This window comes from Portunus trituberculatus, chromosome 39 (assembly GCF_017591435.1).
Source record: "Portunus trituberculatus isolate SZX2019 chromosome 39, ASM1759143v1, whole genome shotgun sequence".
In the NCBI taxonomy this organism is placed as follows: Eukaryota; Metazoa; Arthropoda; class Malacostraca; order Decapoda; family Portunidae; genus Portunus; species Portunus trituberculatus.
The window spans coordinates 17,012,946-17,036,294 of NC_059293.1; the positions used below are offsets into that span (position 1 = coordinate 17,012,946).

General features: G+C 39.9%; 1 protein-coding gene across 50 annotated transcripts in view; it reads right to left on the minus strand.

Moving 5' to 3' along the window:
* The window catches only part of LOC123515503 (basement membrane-specific heparan sulfate proteoglycan core protein-like), a 324,199-nt gene that overhangs the window by 155,936 nt on the left and 144,914 nt on the right, over positions 1 to 23,349 (minus strand). For 29 of the 50 annotated variants that reach the window (XM_045274121.1, XM_045274138.1, XM_045274127.1 and 26 more), the window contains 8 exons: positions 12,883 to 12,993; positions 9,820 to 9,927; positions 7,698 to 7,805; positions 7,117 to 7,227; positions 5,412 to 5,522; positions 2,720 to 2,833; positions 1,741 to 1,857; positions 143 to 247 (listed from right to left, as the gene is read on the minus strand). In XM_045274121.1, the coding sequence (XP_045130056.1) occupies positions 143 to 247; positions 1,741 to 1,857; positions 2,720 to 2,833; positions 5,412 to 5,522; positions 7,117 to 7,227; positions 7,698 to 7,805; positions 9,820 to 9,927; positions 12,883 to 12,993 (885 nt within the window). The remainder of the gene's footprint in view (positions 1 to 142; positions 248 to 1,740; positions 1,858 to 2,719; positions 2,834 to 5,411; positions 5,523 to 7,116; positions 7,228 to 7,697; positions 7,806 to 9,819; positions 9,928 to 12,882; positions 12,994 to 23,349) is intronic. The other 21 variants (XM_045274156.1, XM_045274151.1, XM_045274154.1 and 18 more) reach the window with 8 other exon arrangements.

Genomic DNA, 23,349 nt, shown 5'->3' on the forward strand with positions numbered 1-23,349 from the left:
ATCTTCTCTCTGGTCATCCTATTAATTTTTTTCATTGTTAATTTTTCACAGCTATCTTGGGCTTCTTACACTCATCTACACTTATAATGTGATGCTTTTTAAAACTAGATTCCAATCATTACATTATCTGAATTATACTTACAGTTATACTCATCAGAGTCATCAGGACAGTCACGGTAGCCATCACACTTTCTCTCTGCCGGCACACAGGAGCCATCTGCACATGTGAACTCCAGTGGGCTACAGGCTGTTGTGAGGACACACCAAAGCACACACGAGGGAGGAGGGACAAGATAGAAGAATCTGTTAGTACATATACTTGCATGTATATAATTATTATACACACACAGTAGTTACAACACACTCATACAGGACCATAGTCTTTTATCCAAAATTCTGAAAACTTGCACATCCTGATAACCTAACATTTCTTTTACCATATATATACTAAAACTTGTATTTGGCACTAGACAGCAATGACCAAAAAATAAACTTATTTCATTATGCATCCATACAAGAATCCAGTTATGCTCATGATGTTCTGTGCAAACTCCTTTCTTCCTCTAACCTATTATCAGTGTTTATGTTTCTCTACAAGTTTACATTATTGTCATATCACAAAAGAAAACTCTAGTCCAGAATTTGTTGTACTGTACTTATACAGTATGCATACATAAACAGCCTGTTCAGAAAGATGTGTTAAGGATATACTAACGTGCAATACAGCAATACTAAACATAATCTGAGCACCAATCAAACTGGGAATCTATTTCTGAACAACTGTAGTGAACTTCATTCTTCCCCATCATAAGGCCACCCTTCCCTCACTGAGGTATCTTTGATTTTTCTACTGTTGCTTACTGGCTTGACAGATAAACACACAAGTGGATAATGAGAAACTGATCTTGAGAGAAGAATATGACATCCGAAGCACAAGATCGCATAGTAAAAAGCTGAGAAAGGGAAGATGTCTGAGAGATATTAAAAAATATAGTTTCCCACAGAGATGTATTGAGACGTGGAACAGTTTAGATGAAGAAGTAGTGTCTGCAACGAGTGTGCACACTTTTAAAGTAAGATTGGATAAGTGTAGATATGGAGATGGGGCCACACGAGCATAAAGCCCAGGCCCTGTAAAACTACAACTAGATAAATACAACTAGGTACAACTAGGTAAATACAAGGGGAGATACTGTGGGGAGGGAGAAAGTGGAAGGGGAGATAACATGAGAGGGGGAAATGCATGAGCACCAGCCTCATTTTGTTTATTCTGTTGCAATATCAGTTATTTGATACAGGTTTGGAGCCTCAAGAAGGATTTATGTCTATCCTACTGCAATGCTCAACTTACTTCCACAATCCTATATGCTCCTGCTCCTCCTCACTTCTTTAAATGCATGAAGGTCATCTAATATATTACAGCAAGGAAGGCTCCAACTGTAAATATCTTCTTGATACAGTATTGAAATTGTTTAACATATAAAGTTTCTATACAAACCAAGATAAAGATACACTATGAACAAGCTTTCTGTATCCCCAATGAGACTGTTAATAAACCCTCACCTAACATATAACAGCCAAGACTGTAACTAATCTTTCAATCAACAATCTTAACCAATAATATTTTGAATTAGGCAGACATTCTTTACACACACACACACACACACACACACACACACACACACACACACACACACACACACACACACACACACACACATGCACACAATGTTAACTTACTTTGTGGCGGGCAGCTAAACTCATCTGAGCCATCAGGACATTGCCTTACTCCATCACAGCGATCCACATCCCGGACACAGGAACCACTCTGGCACTGAAATTCTCCCTCTCGACATCCTGGGGGAAAGTAAAAGGTACCACCATTAACAGGTTACTATTAATTCCATTATCGTTGGCAATCACCGAATGAGAGAGGCATCACACATAGGATGTAACATGAGTTTCATCAGACATTGCTAGAGGTACAGGTTATTCTAAGTGGAGAAGGTTCTATGCACAGATGCAGTTTGAGGCTCAGTTCTCAGTTTAGAATTGGTGTGAATTTTCAGTTAGCATGGGTGACACACAATGGCTGGGTCAGGAGGATAACCAAGACAGGTGTGCTTGTCTTAAACTATGCTGATGTGGACCAAGGAGTCAGGATTGCTTTACACTGACTGGGGACAGTGAATAGTGAATGTACACTGGTGATACTGTGAACGATTCAAGTAATATTAATGCAGAGGGTAGAGCTAGCCACTGTGGGAGGAAAACATTGCCAACTTTTGAACAGATGGGTCTGGCCATTGCATCTGTAAGCTCTCCATACTATGTTCATCCATACCATGGAAGAACAACTCCTAAAAATGCATACCTGTGTCCATTGAACATTTCTGACTTAAAACATCCTGCACTTTCACCTCTAATGATATATGTGCCAAAAAAGAAGCCTGGAGACAAAATGAGAAAAAATAAAAATACAAATAATAATAATAAAGCCTAACTTCCAAATAGATTCTTTCACTCTTATAATTTTATTGGTTAATTATTTTCAGAGAGAGAGAGAGAGAGAGAGAGAGAGAGAGAGAGAGAGAGAGAGAGAGAGAGAGAGAGAGAGAGAGAGAGAGAGAGAGAGAGAGAGAGAGAGAGAGAATTATGGATGGCAGAGAGAGAAAAGAATTAAAGAGATGGTGGTTAGAACAGCAAACAAACAACTCACCACTAGGACACCCGTACTCGTCGGACTTGTCGCTGCAGTCGATGGTTCCATCACAGCGGTTCTCCTGAGAGATACAACCTCCGTCCCTGCAAGTCCACTGCCACTCCTGACAGGCTATGCAGGGAGAAAGTCCAAGATTCATGCACAAGGCCACACCAATGAGGGGCCACCAGGACCAAGAGCACGGGACAGGCAAAACCCGTGATGAGTATAGTACAGACAGAGTGGATCTAAACCATACAACTGGTAGTGTGGCTTGCAGACTGTCAATGAAAGTATCTAGTCTGTACTTTGAAAAGCTAATTTTGTTTCCCAACTACTGCATTCATGTAGGATGCCACTTCATGCAGAAAATACATACTATACATGTAAATATATATATGTATATATAAAAGATAAAATGTATGCATATTTTGCATAACAAGTACACTACATACAATGAGAGGAAGAACAAGACATAGTAGACATGACATCATTAATAAACATTCCATAGGAGAAAACCTTCATGTTTCTCCTCTGCCCAGCAGCCATTCTACTTACTCTACACAACTTATCAAAGATTGTTATTGCTCCTGCATTAGTACTATATCATCATTAGCTCTACTAAGTATACCAAGACCTCATTTTGCATTTCATTTATTTTGATTGTAATCTCATTGTTTTCCATACATGTTAGTGATACAACGGATCTCTTTCATTTCCTTGTTACTCTCACCTATCTTAGTCTTTTCCTATCCTTACTCCTTTCCCTGACTTCCTTATCCTGACCAGCAGTTCCTTCAGGTATAGGCTGAAGAGCATTGGGGACATGACACAACCTTGCCTCACTCCTACATTATTCTTCATCCATGATGCGCTTATGTCTCCCACAATGATATTAGGTACATTCTCCAAGTGTTTGTTTACTTTGAGATTCACCAGCAACTTTTAATAATGAATAACTGACACCGTCGCCAAACACTGAATATGACGTCTTACAACCTCACGGACGCAGGGATCAGTGAGATAAAAGAAATATGAAAATATGCACATCCATGGAAAACATCAGTGTACAGTAGCTTTCAAGATTCGCGGTCTTTGTCGAATCCCGCCAGATTTCGCGGACAAAGCGTTGTGTCAGGTCAGGTCAGGTGTAGGTCGGAAAGTTTTGCCTTTACATCGGCGCTTTCTTGATACTATTTATTTTCATTTATTTATTTATTTAGTATCTACGTGATTGATACTGACAGATGGCAGCTGGAACTCCAAGCCCATATTCTACAAAACTATTCGTCATATAGCGAGTAAAATGACGCATTTTAAACATAATTTTATCTATGATCGGCAATAAACTTGTGACGTCGTCTATAAGTGCTAAGAGGGATGGAGGGAGGAAGGGAGGGAGGGAAGGAGGGCCTATGGAAGAAGGGAAGAAGAGATGAATGAACAGATAAATGAAAAAAAAAAAAATACATGAAAGATTGAAAAAAAGTGATTATTTCCTCTCAAAGAAGTGCTCTAAAATGCCAAATAAATATGTAAACAAATAGATTAAATAAACAATAAACTGACCATAAGGATAACAATAATAATAATAAAATAATAATAATAATAATAATAATAATAATAATAATAATAATAATAATAATAATAATAATTTTCTGGGTTACGAAAAAAAAGAAAAATAAATAAATAAATACAAAAATCAAAGAATGAAAAGCTAATGCAAACTGAGGTCTTTTCAAGGCACAAAATATCAGTTACTTCATTCATAAGCCATCCAAGAGGAAGTGTTTTGCTCCTCAACTCTCCCGTTTTTTGTTTCTCATACCGTTAGGTGCTGCTGAGTGAGACAACCATAGTGCATACACGTGTCAGTCTCTCTCTCTCTCTCTCTCTCTCTCTCTCTCTCTCTCTCTTGCATTAGAGAATATGCTTTAGCTAATCACAAGTGAACAGAGAGAGAGAGAGAGAGAGAGAGAGAGAGAGAGAGAGAGAGAGAGAGAGAGAGAGAGAGAGAGAGTAGTGTGCAAAATAACAGGTGCACACTCTTAATTGAAACACACACACACACACACACACACACACACACACACACACACACACACACACATTGAGCGCAGTGCAAATCTATACATAGCGGCAGTAAGTCACCTGCAAAAGAAGTGTGAACATACGTATACATATCAGCATGCAGTGAACATACATACAATAGTGACATCAATACACCTAATACGTACACATGCATGACGTATGTGCACGCATGTGGGGTTCCCGCGACTCCCGAAATAGGTTTACAGACGGCGATAATGAACGGCAATGAACTCAGAACGCACGCTAGGTAGTGGTGAGTCGGAGTAGTTTGTAGAACGACCGGGAGGGAGAGCAAAACGAGAGAAACAGTAACAATGAATAAGTGAAAAAGTGGAGCGTTACTTTCATAAAACGACTCTGAAAGGAAAAAAAGAGATGAATAGACACGTAAAATACCACAACAATAAGAAATAAACGTTTTTTTTCCCACTTTAGTCTAAAAAGACGCTCAAAATCTTACAGTAACTTACCCAGAATTGAAAACACACCTTTTTCATTTCCCCACCTGTCCTGCAGCCTGAAAGGGAACCACGGTGAGGTGAAGTGGAGGTGAGAGAATGCGTTAGGGAGATGAACGGAGGTGGATGGGGAAGGTTAGCAGTCACGTCTCTATACTTACGGCAATCTTCCTCATCAGAACCATCCGAACACTGCACTAGACCGTCACAGCGATTGGTGACGTCGATGCAGTTCCCGTCGGCGAAGCAGCGGAAGAGACCCTCGGGACAAACTGCAGCGAGAAGAGGAAGAGCGGGAGGAACTGATAAGAGCCCAGGAAGGAAAGAAATGCGTATATGTAAATGGGTAAATAACAGACAAAGCGTTTTTGTTGAGGGGGAAACAGGGCGAGATGAGAAAACGTGGAAAAAAAGGCATTAATAAAAAACTAAATAAAATAGGAATGACTTACTTATAAAGACATACATCTACGTCGTATGCAGTATATTAAGTAATGAGTGATGCATACAACACTGCAGCGATATTTTCAAAACGAAGAGACGAATAAAAACAAGAAGCCTGTATCGTGTGTGTGTGTGTGTGTGTGTGCTCTCTATCAGCCATACAAGAAGCAGCACAACAAAAATACGATACTGGCAATATATTCAGAAAAGAAAACGGTAAATCATACTGTCATACATAAATAAAAGAGATGCTTACAAATACGAACAAAACCCAATATATTTTTCTTACCCGAAACAAATGAGAGAGAGAGAGAGAGAGAGAGAGAGAGAGAGAGAGAGAGAGAGAGAGAGAGAGAGAGAGAGAGAGAGGTCATCGTAACCATCAGTATGCAATGAAGTGGTGTTATCTACCTGATAGAGAGGCTGTCAGACTAATACGGAGGTGTCTTACTGTGTTACCTGTCTATTAGAGGAGGAGGAGGAGGAGGAGGAGAAGGAAGAGGAGGAGGAGAAGCAAAAAGGGAGTGGCTCTTGTTTCTCCGCTTCATCTTTCTTCCTGCATTTATTTCTTTAATTCTTTCGTACCTTGTGGCCTTGCTTATACCTCCCACGCACCTCTCTCTCTCTCTCTCTCTCTCTCTCTCTCTCTTTGTACTATGTTTGACAACTACATCCAAGAGAGAGAGAGAGAGAGAGAGAGAGAGAGAGAGAGAGAGAGAGAGAGAGAGAGAGAGAGAGAGAGAGAGCAATACATCATAAACACAAGTATACGTTTGCACTGTCTCTATACCCATACACTACAGTAATACACTCACACATACACACAGTACGCCCGCCATACATGCACTATACCAGTGCCTACTTTACACCATACAGTACACTATATTCACCCGAACACCGACGACCCCATCCAGAAAATACGTAAAAAAAAAAAAAAATTAAAACAAACGGTAAAAAAAAACCGACAGTGGCCATGATGGACAGGACAGACTCTAGAGAGAGAGAGAGAGAGAGAGAGAGAGAGAGAGAGAGAGAGAGAGAGAGAGAGAGAGAGAGAGAAAGCAACGCAGATCCAACACAGCAGCAACAATAACAACAAAAACAACAATGGTGGTGTAGTAGTAGTAGTAGTAGTAGTAGTAGTAGTAGTAGTAGTAGTAGTAGTAGTAGTAGTAGTAGTAAAAATAGAGGCAGAAGTAGTAGTAGTAGTAGTAGTAGTAGTAGTAAGAGTAATGATGAAACTAGTAGTATCTGCGATAAAAGTAGTTGTAATATCTGTTGTTGTTTAGTTGTTCTTGCTATTGTTGTTGTTGTTGTTGTTGTTGTTGTTCTTGCTATTATTACTGTTGTTGTTGTTGTTGTTGTTATTGATGTATTTTTTTTTTTTTTTGTTGGTGAGGGAACAATGACCACGTGACTTACTCCCGCCACCACAGCTCGTCTCGTCCGTGTCACAGTCCGCCTGGCCGTCACACACCTGGGCAGGCTTGATGCAAGTACCGTCACCGCAGTGGAACGCGTCATCATAGCATGCTGTAGAGTGTGTGTGTGTGTGTGTGTGTGTGTGTGTGTGTGTGTGTGTGTGTGTGTGTGTGTGTGTGTGTGTATTTAATGGTCAGTTAGTTTGTCTTCTTTGAATGTTAGTCAGTGTACTTTCATTTCTTATCTCAAAACTGTCACTGCATAATCTCTCTCTCTCTCTCTCTCTCTCTCTCTCTCTCTCTCTCTCTCTGCTCGCAAGACCGTATTCAGAAACGCTGTTCTTCTCTCACCGGACCAATCTTCAATGGCCACAGAGATGATTGGCTGGGTTTTCAAGAGTGTTCCTCCTCTCAATAACCTAAAAATTTTCCTTGATCTGTCACTAAAACCAAAAGAATTATTTTGAGACCGACATAGCTTCAAGTGGAACGAAATGAATGTAGTGGAGGTGCGGGGCGAAAGTGTTTCAAAATATGGTCCTGTAGGCAACCACACACACACACACACACACACACACTCACCAATACAATCCACCTCGTCAGACCTATCACCACAGTCCGCCTTCCCGTCACACCTAAGTTCCGTCATGACACATTCCCCGTCGCGGCAGGTGAACTTATCGTGACACGCTGACGGCAGTAAGGGAGTTGTTAGGATCTTACTGAGACATGCAGGGAGTCGAGCGGGAGTCAGCCCATTCACTACTACTAAGCAATGTCCATATAAAAAAGTATTCGGAAACGTTTTGCTCTCTCGCCGCGACTATTCTCCAAGGCCACTGAGATGATTAGCGGGGCTTTCAAGATTATTTTTCCAGTTAATAGTGTAGAAATCTTGTCACTCTACCTCTAGTACCATACAAACACCTTAAGAAACTCGTGTAAATTTAGATAAAGCCTTTTGAAATAATGGAGGTGAAGCGCAAAAGTGTTTGAAAATACGAACCATATTGTCAAGTCAGTAACTCGTTCTTAACTCCTTCAATACTGGGACACATTTTTACCAAGAGATTTGTGTACAATTAGACCATTTCAGAAGATTAAAGGCCAAAGTCTTCACTATTTTAATCCCCTTACATAAGTTTCTAAAGCTGTGTAAAATCACCAAATGGTAAACAGAATGAATATGGGAACGCGTCATGGTGCTCAAGGGGTTAATACTGATATGATCCTGATATAAAGAGTTTTGTTGATGAGCTTTATTGAAAAATACTTTGCTTTCATACACTCCTATTTTCAAAGGCCACAGAGATAATAAGCTAGGTTCTCTCGAATGTTTGTCTCACCAGTAAGGTAAAAGTTTGTTCATCTATCTTTAAAATTATTGAAACATCTTTAAAAAAAAACACGCGTGACTTCAACGAGAGCCTTTTTGATAAATCTGGTGTTTCATTAAAGTAGTAGTAGTAGTAGTAGTAGTAGTAGTAGTAGTAGTAGTAGTAGTAGTAGTAGTAGTAGTAGTAGTAGTAGTAGTAGTAGTAGTAGTAGTAGTTTCAGGACATATTCGGAACTAAATTAGCTTGGATTTTGAACTTTTTTTCTTTTTCTTTTGTCCTTGTCTGACCTGCTTCACCCATCAAAGAACAAGAAGAAGAAGAAGGAGAAGGAGAAGGAGAAGAAGAAGAAGAAGAGGAAGAAGAAAGAAAGAAAGAAAGTAGGAAAGAAAAAGAAACAAAGAAACAAATCTTTTTGGCAAATTTTCAAACTGAACAGGATCTCGACTGTTAATGCTATCTAAAAAAAAAATAAATAAATAAAAACAAACAATAAAAAGAAAAAACACAAGAACGAAGGAAAGAAATAAAAGGAAGAATAAACCAAAATGATAAAACACACACACACAAAAAAAAACTAAGAGACGTAAGAAACTCAACGAAAAAAGAAGAAAAAGAAGAAAAAAGAAAAAAAATCCTAGTAGTAACTTAATACTAGACAAAACTTAATGCTACATAGAGAAAAGAAAATGTGAGTAAAATAATTCACTATGACCCACCCAAAATATAAATAAAACACTATAAAAATGAATAAAAAGAAAAAGCAAAATAAGTCATGCATCTACAAATACATTACTAGTGACCTGAACAACAAGAGCACGTTTGTAAGGCATTCAAAGAAAAAAAAAAAGTTACATAAGTAGAGAACAAATAAATGGGTGAGAAATAAATGCTAATATACTTACAAAATATCATGCAACTACTCACTACAGAAATACTTACGTACAAACACTTAAAAAAAAAATAATGCAGGATATATAAAAAAAAAATGACGGTAGACTTGGTGTATAGAGAGAGAGAGAGAGAGAGAGAGAGAGAGAGAGAGAGAGAGAGAGAGAGAGAGAGAGAGAGAGAGAGAGAGAGAGAGAGAGAGAGAGAGAGAGAGAGAGAGAGAGAGAGAGAGAGAGAGAGAGAGAGAGAGAGAGACAAAGACAGAGAGACAGACAAAGACAGAGAGACAGACAAAGAAAGAGAGACAGACAGAAATAGAAACAGAGAAACACACACAGAAACACCACCAAACACTGTACCACCACCACCACAAACACAAACACACACATGAACAACAATTACAACCACCACCACCACCAACAACAAAAGCAAGACTAACACTACTACACTAATACTACGGAACTCAAATCAATACATACGACAACCAATCTCGTCGGAACCATCATCACAATCCACCTTTCCATCACAGTGAGCCTCGGGCGGAATGCACATAAGGCTAATGCATTGGAAGTTGGGGTGCTCACAGGCTGGTGGAGGGGCGGGGTGGGAGACATGCGTGGGCGGGTGTGGGAAGTAGTGGCAGGTTGTGGGTGGTTGTGGGGTGGGTGAGGGAGGGCAGGAGGGAGAGAGGGAGGGAGTGAGAGTGGGAGAGGGGAAGAGAGAGAGAGAGAGTAGATATAACAAGAAAAGATTCGGAGAGAAGAGAAAAAAAAAACATATTAGAAAAGTAAAAAGAATGGATAAAAGAAGAAAAAGAAAAGGAAATGAAAGAATAATAATGTAGAAAGAAAGTGGAGGCGATACAAAAAGAATAAAAAAAATAAAGAGAAGAAAGAATAAGAGAGAGAGGAAGAGAAAGGCAATGTTTGGGAAGCAATAGAAGAAAAGAAAGAAGGAAAAAGGAAACGGGATGGGAATAGGGAGGGAGGGGAGAGGAGAGGAAGGGTTTGGGAGTAAGGGGTGGGGAGAGGGAGGGAAGAAATATTATTAAGATGCAACATTCGAGGCACAAGAATACTGTGAAGGCTTCTATTACCGATGTATACATGAGTACATACATACACATACACAAGGCCCATGCAAGATTGTGTATGGGACTCATTGAATATCCAGAGAATCACAACTACCACCACCACCATCACCACTGTCATTATTTTCATTATTTTCACAACTACAGTATTTCTTTATTCTATCCCTGACTTCTTAACCCCTTCAGTACCAGGATACATTTTTTACCTTGAGATTTGTGCACGATTTGACCATTTTATTGACATTAGGAAGAGTCTATGGAGGTCAGCAGATTGAAGGCTTGAGTCTTCACTATTTTAATCCCTACATAAGTTTCTGAAGCTGTATAAAGTGACTGAATAGTAACCAGGATGAATATGGTAACGCATCATGGTACTTAAGGGGTTAATCTACTACATGAAGAAAAGCCCTAAAAAGACTTAATTTTCAAGCTAATCCTTTTGCTAAATTCTTCCTTTTTTTTTTTTCCTGAGAACCTTTTTTGCTATTTTCATTATTCCCAGTTTTGCTTCTCCTCCCTTCAATTTGCATTTTAAACTATACTTACATCAAATTAATGCAAAAATGTTTATAACCGGTATTTTGTAGAATGCTTCTGCTGTAAACTTTTTTCTTCTCAAAGTTTCGTTTTATTTTTATTATTACTATATAGTTTTGTTTCACCACCTTTTTTTTTTTACTTTAAACTACATTAGTGTATACAAAAAGTTCTCTTCACCGAACTTTTCATATCTTAATTTCCTACTTTTTTTCATGACTTCTAATTGAACTTATTTCTTTAAAGCACTAAAAAAAGGAAAAAAATTCACTTGTCCATGCTTAAGTTTCATTTCCTCTTCTTGGAACTTTTCTGTTATCTTCCTTTTTTTGCACCAGGAGCATTCAGTGGACATGTATTTTTCTCATTGAGTTCACTTTATAGTCATGAGGAAGTCTCCTTGTCACGTCAACAAAATAAGAAAATAAAAACTTTCTTAGGTGCTTTTATGGTCCTTAATTATGCCTCTGTCTCTCTGCCTGTCTCTCTCTCTCTCTCTCTCTCTCTCTCTCTCTCTCTCTCTCTCTCTCTCTCTCTCTAATGTTAACCTAGCCATCCACTATTTAAACATACCCACACATTCACTCACATTCACTTATCCATCTCGTTCTTTTCCTTCTCTTCCTTCTACTACCCTTGTCACTATTACTACTACTACTACTACTACTACTACTACTACTACTACTACTACTACTACTACTACTATTACTACTGTTACTTCTACTACTACTACTACTACGCCTTCTGCTACATGTACTACCCCAAAATACCATTATGCTTTTTATTCTTCCTGTAAGTTTCTTTGCTTCCCTCCTGTTGCTCCTCCTCTTCCTCCTCCTCCTCCTCCTCCTCCTCCTCCTCCTGTCCTTTTCCTCTGATGATTATGCATAACCTTTCACTTCCTCTAACTGGCGTCTGGCCATGACACTAACGGAAGCGAACTGCTGACCTACTGTTGCTGCTATTGCTGTTGATACTGCCATTTACTGTTGCTGCTGCTGCTTTCTGCACCTACTGCCTGCCTGGGCTCCCACACAGAAACACATCAATTTCCAGGAATTAATTTGGAACGTCATCTCAATACTATTAATAAAAGCGTGACTTCATCCTAGTCTAGATAAAGATAACACTAATGATGATAATAATAATAATAGTAATAATAATAATAATAATAATAATAATAATAATAATAATAATAATAATAATAATAAAAGAATAATAATGAAAATAAGTTATAGTGGTGATGGTGGTACTAGATTGATTAATAAGCTACAGGCCTTCAAACCGTAATAACACATATATATCTATAACATTCAAATCAGTAAACAGATATAAATAGAAGTACCACATACATATCATAAGTAAGTGTAAAAAATAAATATATATATACTTTTTTGTACACAAGTCACAATAAAATGCACATTCAACAAGTGGTGGCAAATGAATGAATAAATAAAAAAGTTGAAAGATAATATTAACTCTACTGAGACTAATGAAATATAGTATTAGGATTTCCCCATTCAGTCCAACAATTAATAGGTAAGTTTGTACTACAGTATGATAATGACTCCTTAACTAGCATGCGTGTGTGCATAAGTGTGTTAGCGTGCACCGAAAGGGTTAGAACAGATGGAAAATAAGAACAAGAAGAGAAAGAAGAAGGATAACACAGGAAAATGACAGAAGAAGAAGAAGAAGAAGAAGAAGAAGAAGAAGAAGAAGAAGAAGAAGAAGAAGAAGAAGAAGAGAAAGAAAACAAGAATGAGAGAAGAATAAGACGAAGAACAGGAAAAAGAGAACAAAACAATGAGAAGAATAAGAAGAAAAACTGAAAGAAAAAGAGAAAATATCAAAGAGAGAGAGAGAGAGAGAGAGAGAGAGAGAGAGAGAGAGAGAGATTCCATTAGCTACTCACGACAAGCCGCCTCATCCTCAGCGTTGACACAATCAGCAATATGGTCACACCTTCGGTAATTCTCTATACACTTCCCGTCATCACACTGAAACTGGGTCACCAAGCAAATGTCTGCAACAGGCAACACAGACACACTTACCAGGGGAGGGGGAAAAATACCAGGGACAGGTACAAGCGTGGTCACTAGTCGAGTTTTTTTGTTTGTTTTTTTCAAGTTCTGCGCTCATTTTCAGTTTCGTGTTTTTTTTTTTTTTCGATCTTTACTCTGATTTATACTGACAAAATCTCCCTCTTTAGGCTCTAGTCTTCAGCAGGCCTGTATTCTGAAACGCTTTGGTCTCTCACCACGACTATTTTCAAAGGTCACAGTTGCGATCAGTCGGGTTTTCAAGAGTGTTTCGCCTGTTACTCGTGTAGAAAACCATGTTAATCTGCTACCAAACCCTTAAAACACCCTTAGAAACCCGTGAAACTGCAACTACAGCCTTTTGACAATAGTGGAGATGTGAGGGAGAAGTGTTTCAGAGCATGGTCCTATTAAATTACATCACCTTCAGCTGATCACTTTAAAAATCATGACCATTGGAAGTCTTGGGAATTTCATATTGAGGGAAGACGCTGAATTTAATGAAGAGTGCAGTATTTACTCGAGAAGTGACAGTGGCTGTACATTGGTGAGTGAGAAGAGGGGGTTATTGTAAGAAAAAATACTATTACCACACACCTTACATTAGTATAAAGCTGAATGGGGGTTGCTGGCTTTGTACGTTGTTATTGTTCATTAGTGGTGCTACTCTAAGGACCCACAACATGCCTTAATTTGCTATACACACAGACTGGGTTATATATAAGGATAAGGAAGTGGGGTATATGACCGCTTACTCTCTCTCTCTCTCTCTCTCTCTCTCTCTCTCTCTCTCTCTCTCTCTCTCATCATGTTGCATTGGTTCTTTCAGTTCTGGAGTTATATTTCGAAACACACACACACACACACACACACACACACACACACACACACACACACACACACGGAATAATGAAGGAAAAGAAAGAAAATAAAATGATGCTTATTCTCTACTTCGTCTTCTTTCCTTTAGTTTCTCGAAAAATCAACCCAATAGCGAAGAAAACGAGAGTTGGTACTATTGGAAAGGTTGGTACTATTGGGAAGATTTCAACATGGTGATAGAAATGCAAGGAAAAAAACAAGAGAAACTGAAAACTGCTTAACTAATTCGACAGTTGAGAAAAAGAGTTGAATACAGTCCACTATTTTATACCCATTTAGTGTGTCAATCTCTTCTCCTTCCTCGCCCTCCTCAAGTCATATTTCACCCTTTTCATCTTTCTTTTTTCTTTTTTTCCATTTTCCCTTTTTCTTTTCCTTCTTTCCATCTTTTATCCCTCTACTGTCATTTTTCCTTTAGTGTCTCGAAAAGTCGACCCAATAACGAAGAAAACGAGAGTTGGTACTACTGGGAAGATTTCAACATGGTGATAGAAATGCAAAAAAAAAAAAAAAAAAAAAAAAAAGAGGGAAACTAAAAGCTGTTTAACTATTTCGACAGTTGAGAAAATGAGTTCAATACAGAGCACAATTTTCCTTTCTTTTTCCATTCATCCTTGTCTTCGTCCGGGAAATAATTCGTTAAACAGCCGCTGAACGAAGCAAAGCCATGTCAGAACTTTTTTTTTATTTATACCATGTGGGCTTTTCACAGCAATTTATAGGTTAAAGGGGTATTTTTTGGGGTACCTCCTATTTCAAACCCCAAACCACTAGGAAACCGTTGTCCCGAGTGAGGAAACCCAACCTACATTCGGACAGTGAACAGGATTGGAACCCGTGCGACTGAAGACCCCTCGGACTTCAAAGCACGCATGGTTCCATTGTACCACGGAAAAAAAAAAATGAAAGACATCTACCTAAAAAAATAATCTTACTTTCTTTGCCAAGCTTCCAGTACAATGCGCAGTCGCCGAAAGAAGCGACACCATGTAAGAAACGTTTGAACAAGAAAAAAAAGTGTGAAAAAAAAGAAGTACAGCCTAAAAACTAATCTTACTTTCTTTGCCAAGCTTCCAGTATACACACAAAGGAGTTCACTGGTCCATACATTCACTCTTATCTCATTTATATGCAGAAACAGTTTGCTCTCTCATCATGACTATTTTTTAAAGGTACAGAGATGATTAACAGGGGTTTCCAAGAGCGTTTCTCCAGTTAGTAATAAAGAAATCTTGTCACTTTGCCTCTAAAATCTTAAAAACAAATTAAAACTCGTGTAAATCTGAATAAATCCCTTTAAATAGTGGAGGTGAAGCACAGAAGTGTTTGAGCTCTGGCCCAAATTCTCAAACACTTCGTGCCGCACCTTCACTATTTTCAAAGGGCTTTAGTTGAAGTGACACGGGTTTTTAAGGATGCTTTTGTAATTCTTGTGACATGTTAACAAGTCTTCTGCATGATCAACAGGACAAATACTCATTGGAACTCAGCTAATCGCCTCTGTAATCTTTAAAAATTATCGCCGTGAGAGAGAGAAAGAGAGAGAGAGAGAGAGAGAGAGAGAGAGAGAGAGAGAGAGTGGGGGCGGGGAAGCATTTCTGCATATGGCGTGCTCTAAAGACGTAGGAGTGAGCGAGCATTGTTGCATCAGTTCGCAGGGGAAACGTGCGTCCTGTGCCTGCGTGGCCTTTCCGCACACATTCCATCAGCACCGCGTCCACTCTTGGGATAATTCCGATGAGGGAGTCCCATTCTGACCTTTTCAATCTGCACCTCACTTATCCTACGACATTTGCTTCGGCTTTGGTGTGTGTGTGTGTGTGTGTGTGTGTGTGTGTGTGTGTGTGTGTGTGTGTGTGTGTGTGTGTGTGTGTGTGTGTGTGTGTGTGTGTGTGTGTGTGTGTGTGTGTGTGTGTGTGTGTGTGTGTGTGTCTGTGTCTGTGTGTGTGTGTGTGTGTGTGTGTGTGTGTGTGTGTGTGTGATTGCATGGTGTTTATTTATGATACCTTAACCTCTTCAATACTGAGACGCATTTTTTACCATGATTTTTGCGTATAACTAGACAGTTTTATTGACATAAGGAAGGAGGTCAAAAGATTAATGGCCAGTCTTCACTATTCTAATCCCAGCATAAGTTTCTGAAGCTGTATACAATCAACAAATAGTAAGCAGAATGAATATGAAAACGCGTCCTGGTACTGAAGGGGTTAAAAATCTCACTGCTGTAGTCTATCTACTCTAAAATGTCTCCTGAGCTCAAAATATATCGTAGCTTAGTGATGATATTATTGATCTGATGTGAATAATACTTGTTTTCTGTTGATCTACCCATTTATCACAGGAACAGCTTACCGTTTTCCTCAAGATCTGACAACCACGCACTGCTCTAGGACACCACTCAGACTAAGACCCAGAAGCCACTTTAGAGAAGACAGACTTACAGTACAACCTTCTGGCAATATCATGTATTAATGTTACTTATTATTCACAGTACAATGTCTAGTACCGAATCAGACACGCATGGCATCACATTGTATCACTCTAGCGAAGTGCATTATGTTTTTTTTTTTTTTTTATTATTAATTCTTTTTTTCTTTTCTTTTTTTTTTTATACTCCTCGATGACTTCTATTTCACTGCCCGACTGAATCAGATTGTGTGATGTTTTGTCATAGATACGCATGACCTCTTACTTATCGTGTTCAAATAGGATTCTCTCTCTCTCTCTCTCTCTCTCTCTCTCTCTCTCTCTCTCTCTCTTGCAACGTATAAAATCAATCAATCAATCAATCTATAATTCTCTCTCTCTCTCTCTCTCTCTCTCTCTCTCTCTCTCTCTCTCTCTCTCTCTCTCTCTCTCTCTCTCTCTTCTGCAACGTATAAAATCAATCTATCAATAATTTAATCTCTCTCTCTCTCTCTCTCTCTCTCTCTCTCTCTCTCTCTCTCTCTCTCTCTCTCTCTCTCTCTCTTCTGCAACGTATAAAATCAATCTATCAATAATTTAATCTCTCTCTCTCTCTCTCTCTCTCTCTCTCTCTCTCTCTCTCTCTCTCTCTCTCTCTCTCTCTCTCTCTCCGCGGCCCTCTTCACGCACCATCAGGTCACTCACTGTTACCACACCCTCTATTACCTCATCATTGTTGCCACATCCATCCACTTCTCTTGGCAAATCTGCCGTGTTCGTGCCTTCATCCCTTCCCCAGATTTTCTTTTCCCCTCCCGAGTCTTGTCACTGCTCTTAACCTCTTCAGTACTGGGACGCATTTTTACCTTGAGTTTTGAGTGTGATTAGACCATTTTGTTGACATTAGGAACGCTTTGTGGAGGTCAGAAGGTTAATAGCCACAGTCTTCACTATTCTAATCCCCATATAAGTTTCTGAAGCTGTAGAAAATCACCAAATAGTAACCAGAATGAATATGGAAATGCGTCATGGTACTGAAGGGATTAAGAATACTATGGAAGAAGAATTCGACACTGGTCTCTTTTGTCTTTGTGATTTTCCTTCATGCAGTGTTTGTTAGTGATATTTCTTTTCTTTCAATCACCTGAACTGAAGAAGACGAAGAAGAAGAAGAGGAAGAAGAAGAAGGAGGAGGAGGAGGAGGAGGAGGAGGAGGAGGAGGAGGAGGAGGAGGAGGAGGAGGAGGAGGAGGAGGAGGAGGAGGAGGAGGAGGAGGAGGAGGAGGAGGAGGAGGAGGAGGAGGAGAAAAAGAAGACTAACAGAGAAGTTATTGTGGTTCTATTTTTTCTTTTCAGTCACCTGAACTGAAGAAGAAGAAGAAGAAGAAGAAGAAGAAGAAGAAGAAGAAGAAGAAGAAGAAGAAGGAAGAGGAAGAGAAGGAGGAGAAGAAAAAGAAGACTAACAGAGGAGTTATTGTGGTTCTTGCTAATTACTCCTAAAAGTGAAGTTAACAAGCACGAATTTAACTTGTTGCTCACTTAAGTCTATTCATCTGCCTCGTCTTCTAAGGTTGCAGAATTCACTAAACCCCCCCTCTCTCTCTCTCTCTCTCTCTCTCTCTCTCTCTCTCTCTCTCTCTCTCTCCGCTATCATTTTTCCTCTTCCTTCAAAAGACACAATACGCACATTATTCATTATTCATCGTTTTCTTTGTTCTGTCATCCTATCATCCTTTTTCCATCCTATCTATCTATCTATCTGTCTGTCTATCTACATATCTATCTATCTATCTATCTATCTATCTATCTATCTTTATCTATCTATCTGTTTATTCTTTTAGTTCCCTTTCCATCCTTCTAAATTTTCTCTATTTTTCGAAACACACACACACACACACACACACACACACACACACACACACACACACACACTTACAGTACAGTACGCCCGGTAGCTCAGTGGTTAGAACGCTGGCTTCACAAGCCAGAGGACCGGGGTTCGATTCCCCGGCCGAGTGGAGATATTTGGGTGTGTCTCCTTTCACGTGTAGCCCCTGTTTACCTAGCAGTGAGTAGGTACGGTATGTAAATCGAGGAGTTGTGACCTTGTTGTCCCGGTGTGTGGTGTGTGCCTGGTCTCATCAGGCCTATCCGAAGATCGGAAATAATGAGCTCTGAGCTCATTCCGTAGGGTAACGTCTGGCTGTCTCGTCAGAGACTGCAACAGATCAAACAGTGAAACACACCTACACGTCCATGCGCTACCCAACACTTTCTCTCTCTCTCTCTCTCTCTCTCTCTCTCTCTCTCTCTCTCACACACACACACACACACACACGCACGCATCGCCGGCGTATCGTTTTCAGCCTCTGAAGAAAAGAATTTCAACGAGCCAATTTCACGGAGAGAGAGAGAGAGAGAGAGAGAGAGAGAGAGAGAGAGAGAGAGAGAGAGAGAATGGTTACCACGCAGCATCAACATTCCTGTTACTATTTGTATCCCAGCTATTGCAACAACAACAACACCACCACCACCACCGCCGCCGCCACCACCAAGAACAACAACAACAATTATAAGCAATTGTTACTACTGCTCCTCTCCTCCTCCTCCTCCTACTACTACTACTGCAACTACTACTGCTACCACTAAGACAAGCATTAGTAGTAGTAGTAGTAGTAGTAGTAGTAGTAGTGGTAGTAGGTGAAGGAAAACTAAAAATAACACCAGAAAGAACGGCACAAATAACAACCACAACTGACAAACCTTTTAGAGAATTACTGCATCACATTTTTTTTATTTATACCATGTGGGCTTTTCACGGGAATTTATGGGCTAAAGGGGGTAGGTATTTTTTTTGGGTACCTCCTACCTCAAAGCCCACCCGCTAGGAAACCGTTGCCCCGAGTGAGGAAGCCCAACCTACACTCGGACCGTGGACAGGATTCGAACCCGTGCGCTTGGAGACCCCTCGGACCCCAAAGCACGCATGGTTCCACTGTACCACGGCGGCCCCTACACGAACCAAACGACAGAATCTGCACGGCCGACGCGAGGCAAACAGTATTGGAGCAAGAAGAGCGCACAGTACGAAGGTATGCCGACGCCAGATGAACGATGCCTATCATACATACAGAAGAGGAAGAAGAGGATGAGGAAGAGGAGGAGGAAGAGAAGGAGTAGGAGGTGGAAGAAGTGTTAAGGATAATAAAAAGTAAATAACACAAAGCTTACACATTATTTTCTTTTTCTGTACTTATATTTTTCTTCCCTTTCCTCCTCCTCCTCTGGCTACGAAAAGATGAAGTGGAGGAGGAGGAGGAGGAGGAGGATTCTGATCTTCTACATAAACAATCAAAGGCCTCCCGCTGGTGTTGCCCTTACAGCCTTACATCCTTGATCTTATGCTCTTTGTCACTCGATGCCCTGGTGGTGGTGGTGGTGGTGGTGGTGGTGGTGGTGGGTGGCCTTGAAAACACACTCCCCACCCACACTCGCCAGCTCTTTAGATGTTGAAGGTCTTGCCGTCCCAAATGCATCTGGTTCTCCTCCTCTTTCCCCTTCTCCTTTTTCTTCCTCTTTCATCTTTCTTCTTCTGTTACTCGTTCATCCTCCTCCTCCTCTTCCCAATCCTCCTCCTCCTCCTCCTCCTCCTCCTCCTCCTCCTCCTCCTCCTCCTCCTCCTTCTCCTACTCTTCTTTCCTTCTTTCTTGTCTTGGGGTAAAAAAAAAAAAAGGAAAAGTTTGACGATTTTTGTAGTTTTTTTTTTTGTGTTTGTTTTTTTATTAATGGCTGGTTGTTGTTGTTGTTGTTGTTGTTGTTGTTGTTGTTGTTGTTGTTGTTGTTGTTGTTGTTGTTGTTGTTGTTGGTGGTGGTGGTGGTGGTGGTTGTGTTATTCTTCTTCTTCTTGTTACATTCTTATTATTATTCTTATTGATTTGATCATCGTCTTAATCATCACCTAATTATGTCTACCACCATCACCACCACCACTACCACCATCACCACCATCACCAGCACCACTACCACCCCCACCACCATCACCACCACAACCACCACCACCACCACCACTGCTACCATCACCACCACTAGCTACTAACTACTACTGCTACTATTATCACCACTACTATTACCCCACTAACTACTAATACTACTTCTACTATTACTACTACTACTACTATTGCACCCCCACACTTACTGCTACTCACCACCAACTACTAACTACTACTACTACTACTACTATTACCTGCTCCTTGCTACTACGTACTCATCACCAACAATTACTAACTATTACAACTACCATTACCACTAGTACCATTATCCCCCCCCCCTTTGCTACTACTTTCTCTCATTCTTCATTATTTTCACAACTATTACAACTGCTTTACTTATTAACTTACAAACATTTTTTCTAGTCTCATCTATTTATATCTATTAGTTTTTTTTTTATTTATTATGCAGGCAGTATCATAATTCAGAGAGAGAAAAAAAAAAGCACGTATTTATAATGTCTAGATGCTGGACAAGTAAGAGGGTAAAAAGGTCGAGGACTCTGAGCTCAAACTAATGAATAATTTTATCAGAGCAGAATAAAGACTCAAGAATATATATTTTTTTTCTTTACTTCTGTTTTAATACTTTTGTCTTGTAATCGTTCTTTCACGGGCGTCTCTTGCATTTGAGGAGAGAGAGAGAGAGAGAGAGAGAGAGAGAGAGAGAGAGAGAGAGAGAGAGAGAGAAGAAAGAAAGACAGGAATGAATGAATTAAATACTATTACTACTACTACTACTACTACTACTACTACTACTACTACTACTACTTACTATCCTTGCTCAGCTATATAAACGATGACTAATACTGGTGAATAATGTCTTTCATATTACCCCTGTCTTATACTCGTATAGTGTGTGTGTGTGTGTGTGTGTGTGTGTGTGTGTGTATAAAAATTATTCAACTCTTTTCCTGTTACGCTCTCTCTCTCTCTCTCTCTCTCTCTCTCTCTCTCTCTCTCTCTCCCTCGGTCATAACCTATACACCCACACACACTTGATTCTGATACTCTCTCTCTCTCTCTCTCTCTCTCTCTCTCTCTCTCTCTCTCTCTCTCTCTCTCTCTCTCTCTTACTCCTTTCTCCATTTCCTCTTCCTCTTCATCCTCCTCCTTATTCCTATTCTTACTTCATCTAAACCTCTTGCGCAGATCCGTTACTTACCCTCTCTCTCTCTCTCTCTCTCTCTCTCTCTCTCTCTCTCTCTCTCTCTCTCTCTCTCTCTCTCTCTCTCTCTCTCTCTCATGACACCCTTCCAGTGGCCTGCTCTAATGGCGGTAACATTTAAAAGGTTACAGAATACAAAACAAAAATGTTACTAAAAATATTGCCGCTTTCTTTTTTAGGTCATCAAGTGAACTTAACTCGCCTGACCTCGAACGTGCAGGCGAGGGAAGATTCCAAACAGGTTTAAGACACGTCACTTTCACGGGAACATTACGTAAGTACATCATTTAGGGAATAGAGTAATGCCGAACACAACAATAGCAACAAGGGAGTTTTTTTTTTTTTTTCTTTTTCTGCCTTTCTCGCCCTCTCTACTGCGCCACACACTCTCTGTCTCTTTCTTTGCCTCAGTGTTGCATCTTTTTTGTTTTTTCTTCTATCGTTACTTTCACAATTGTTTCTCTCCCGACCTCGTTAATTGTATACCTTCCTCATTTTCTCAACCTCGCATCTCAAATCACTCTGTCTCTTTTTTAGCCTCAGTGTTGTATCTCTTTTGTTTTTTTCTATCGTTACTTTCACGCTAGTTTCTCTCTTGATCACGCTAACTGTATGCCTTCCTCATTTTCTCGACCTCGCAGCACAACTAACTCTCTTTCTATTTAGCCTCAGTGTTGCATCTCTTTTGTTCTCTCTCTCTCTCTCTCTCTCTCTCTCTCTCTCTCTCTCTCTCTCTCTCTCTCTCTCTCTCTCTCTCTCTCTCTCCCTCTCTCTCTCTATTAAGCTTTTGTGTTGCATCTCCTTTGTTCTCTTCTATCGTTACTTTCACAATAGTTTATCTCCTGATCTCGTTAACTGTATGCCTTCCTCACTTTTTCGACCTCGCATCTCAAATCACTCTGTCTCTCTATTCAGCCTCAGTATTGCATCTCTTTGGTTTTCTTTTTTATCTTTACTTTCACCATAGTTGCCTTCCTGATCTCGCTAACTTTCTCGGCGGCGCTGCACATTTTCACTTTTTCTCACTCCTATTCTGTCCATATCCCTCATGCGAGTTAAAGAACATTCTCAATCTTTCGTCTCTTTTATTGATAAACTCTGGAGCTCATTGGCTGCTTCTGTATTTCCTCCTTCAAGAGAGAGGATTCAAGACACCTCTAATTTTGGATAATCCTTTTGGCTCTACTCGTTAGGAATTGGCACTTTAGAGGGTCTTTTTAGTAGTAGTAGTAGTAGTAGTAGTAGTAGTAGTAGTAGTAGTAGTTGTTGTTGTTGTAAAAGAAGAAGAAACAATAATAATAACAACTGCAAAAACAACAAAACTCGTAACCAACGGAAATGCACCAGATGAAGAAGAGTAACTTTTTCATGAAATAAATGAAGCTAACACTCAAACAACAACACGAACATGACGAAAAAATTCTTCTCTGTACTTAGAATTGTTTTGAAACTTAAACTAACTTAAATTGTTAAGATAAAAAGCTATTTACTCTCTAAGTCACCCGCCTAACCCCACCCTCTCTCTCTCTCTCTCTCTTACTCCACCAGTGTATCCCTCTACCTCACCCATACAAGTGAACCTAAAATAATGTAACGTAATCTAAACAGGGAGACCACAGACCTCCATATACCCTTCCTTCTCACTAATCGCATACACAGTTTACTAAGGCGGGGACAGTTGGGCGCGGGGGAAGGACAGGAAACGGCAAGGCAGCATGTGTTCACCACGCACTCATAAAGTATCCAGCACAAACACCACTGCCAAGATAAGGATGCAGTGTTCCCTTTGTTTGATTGCATATACATAAGAAGGTTAGGTTAGGTTAGCGACAGACCTCC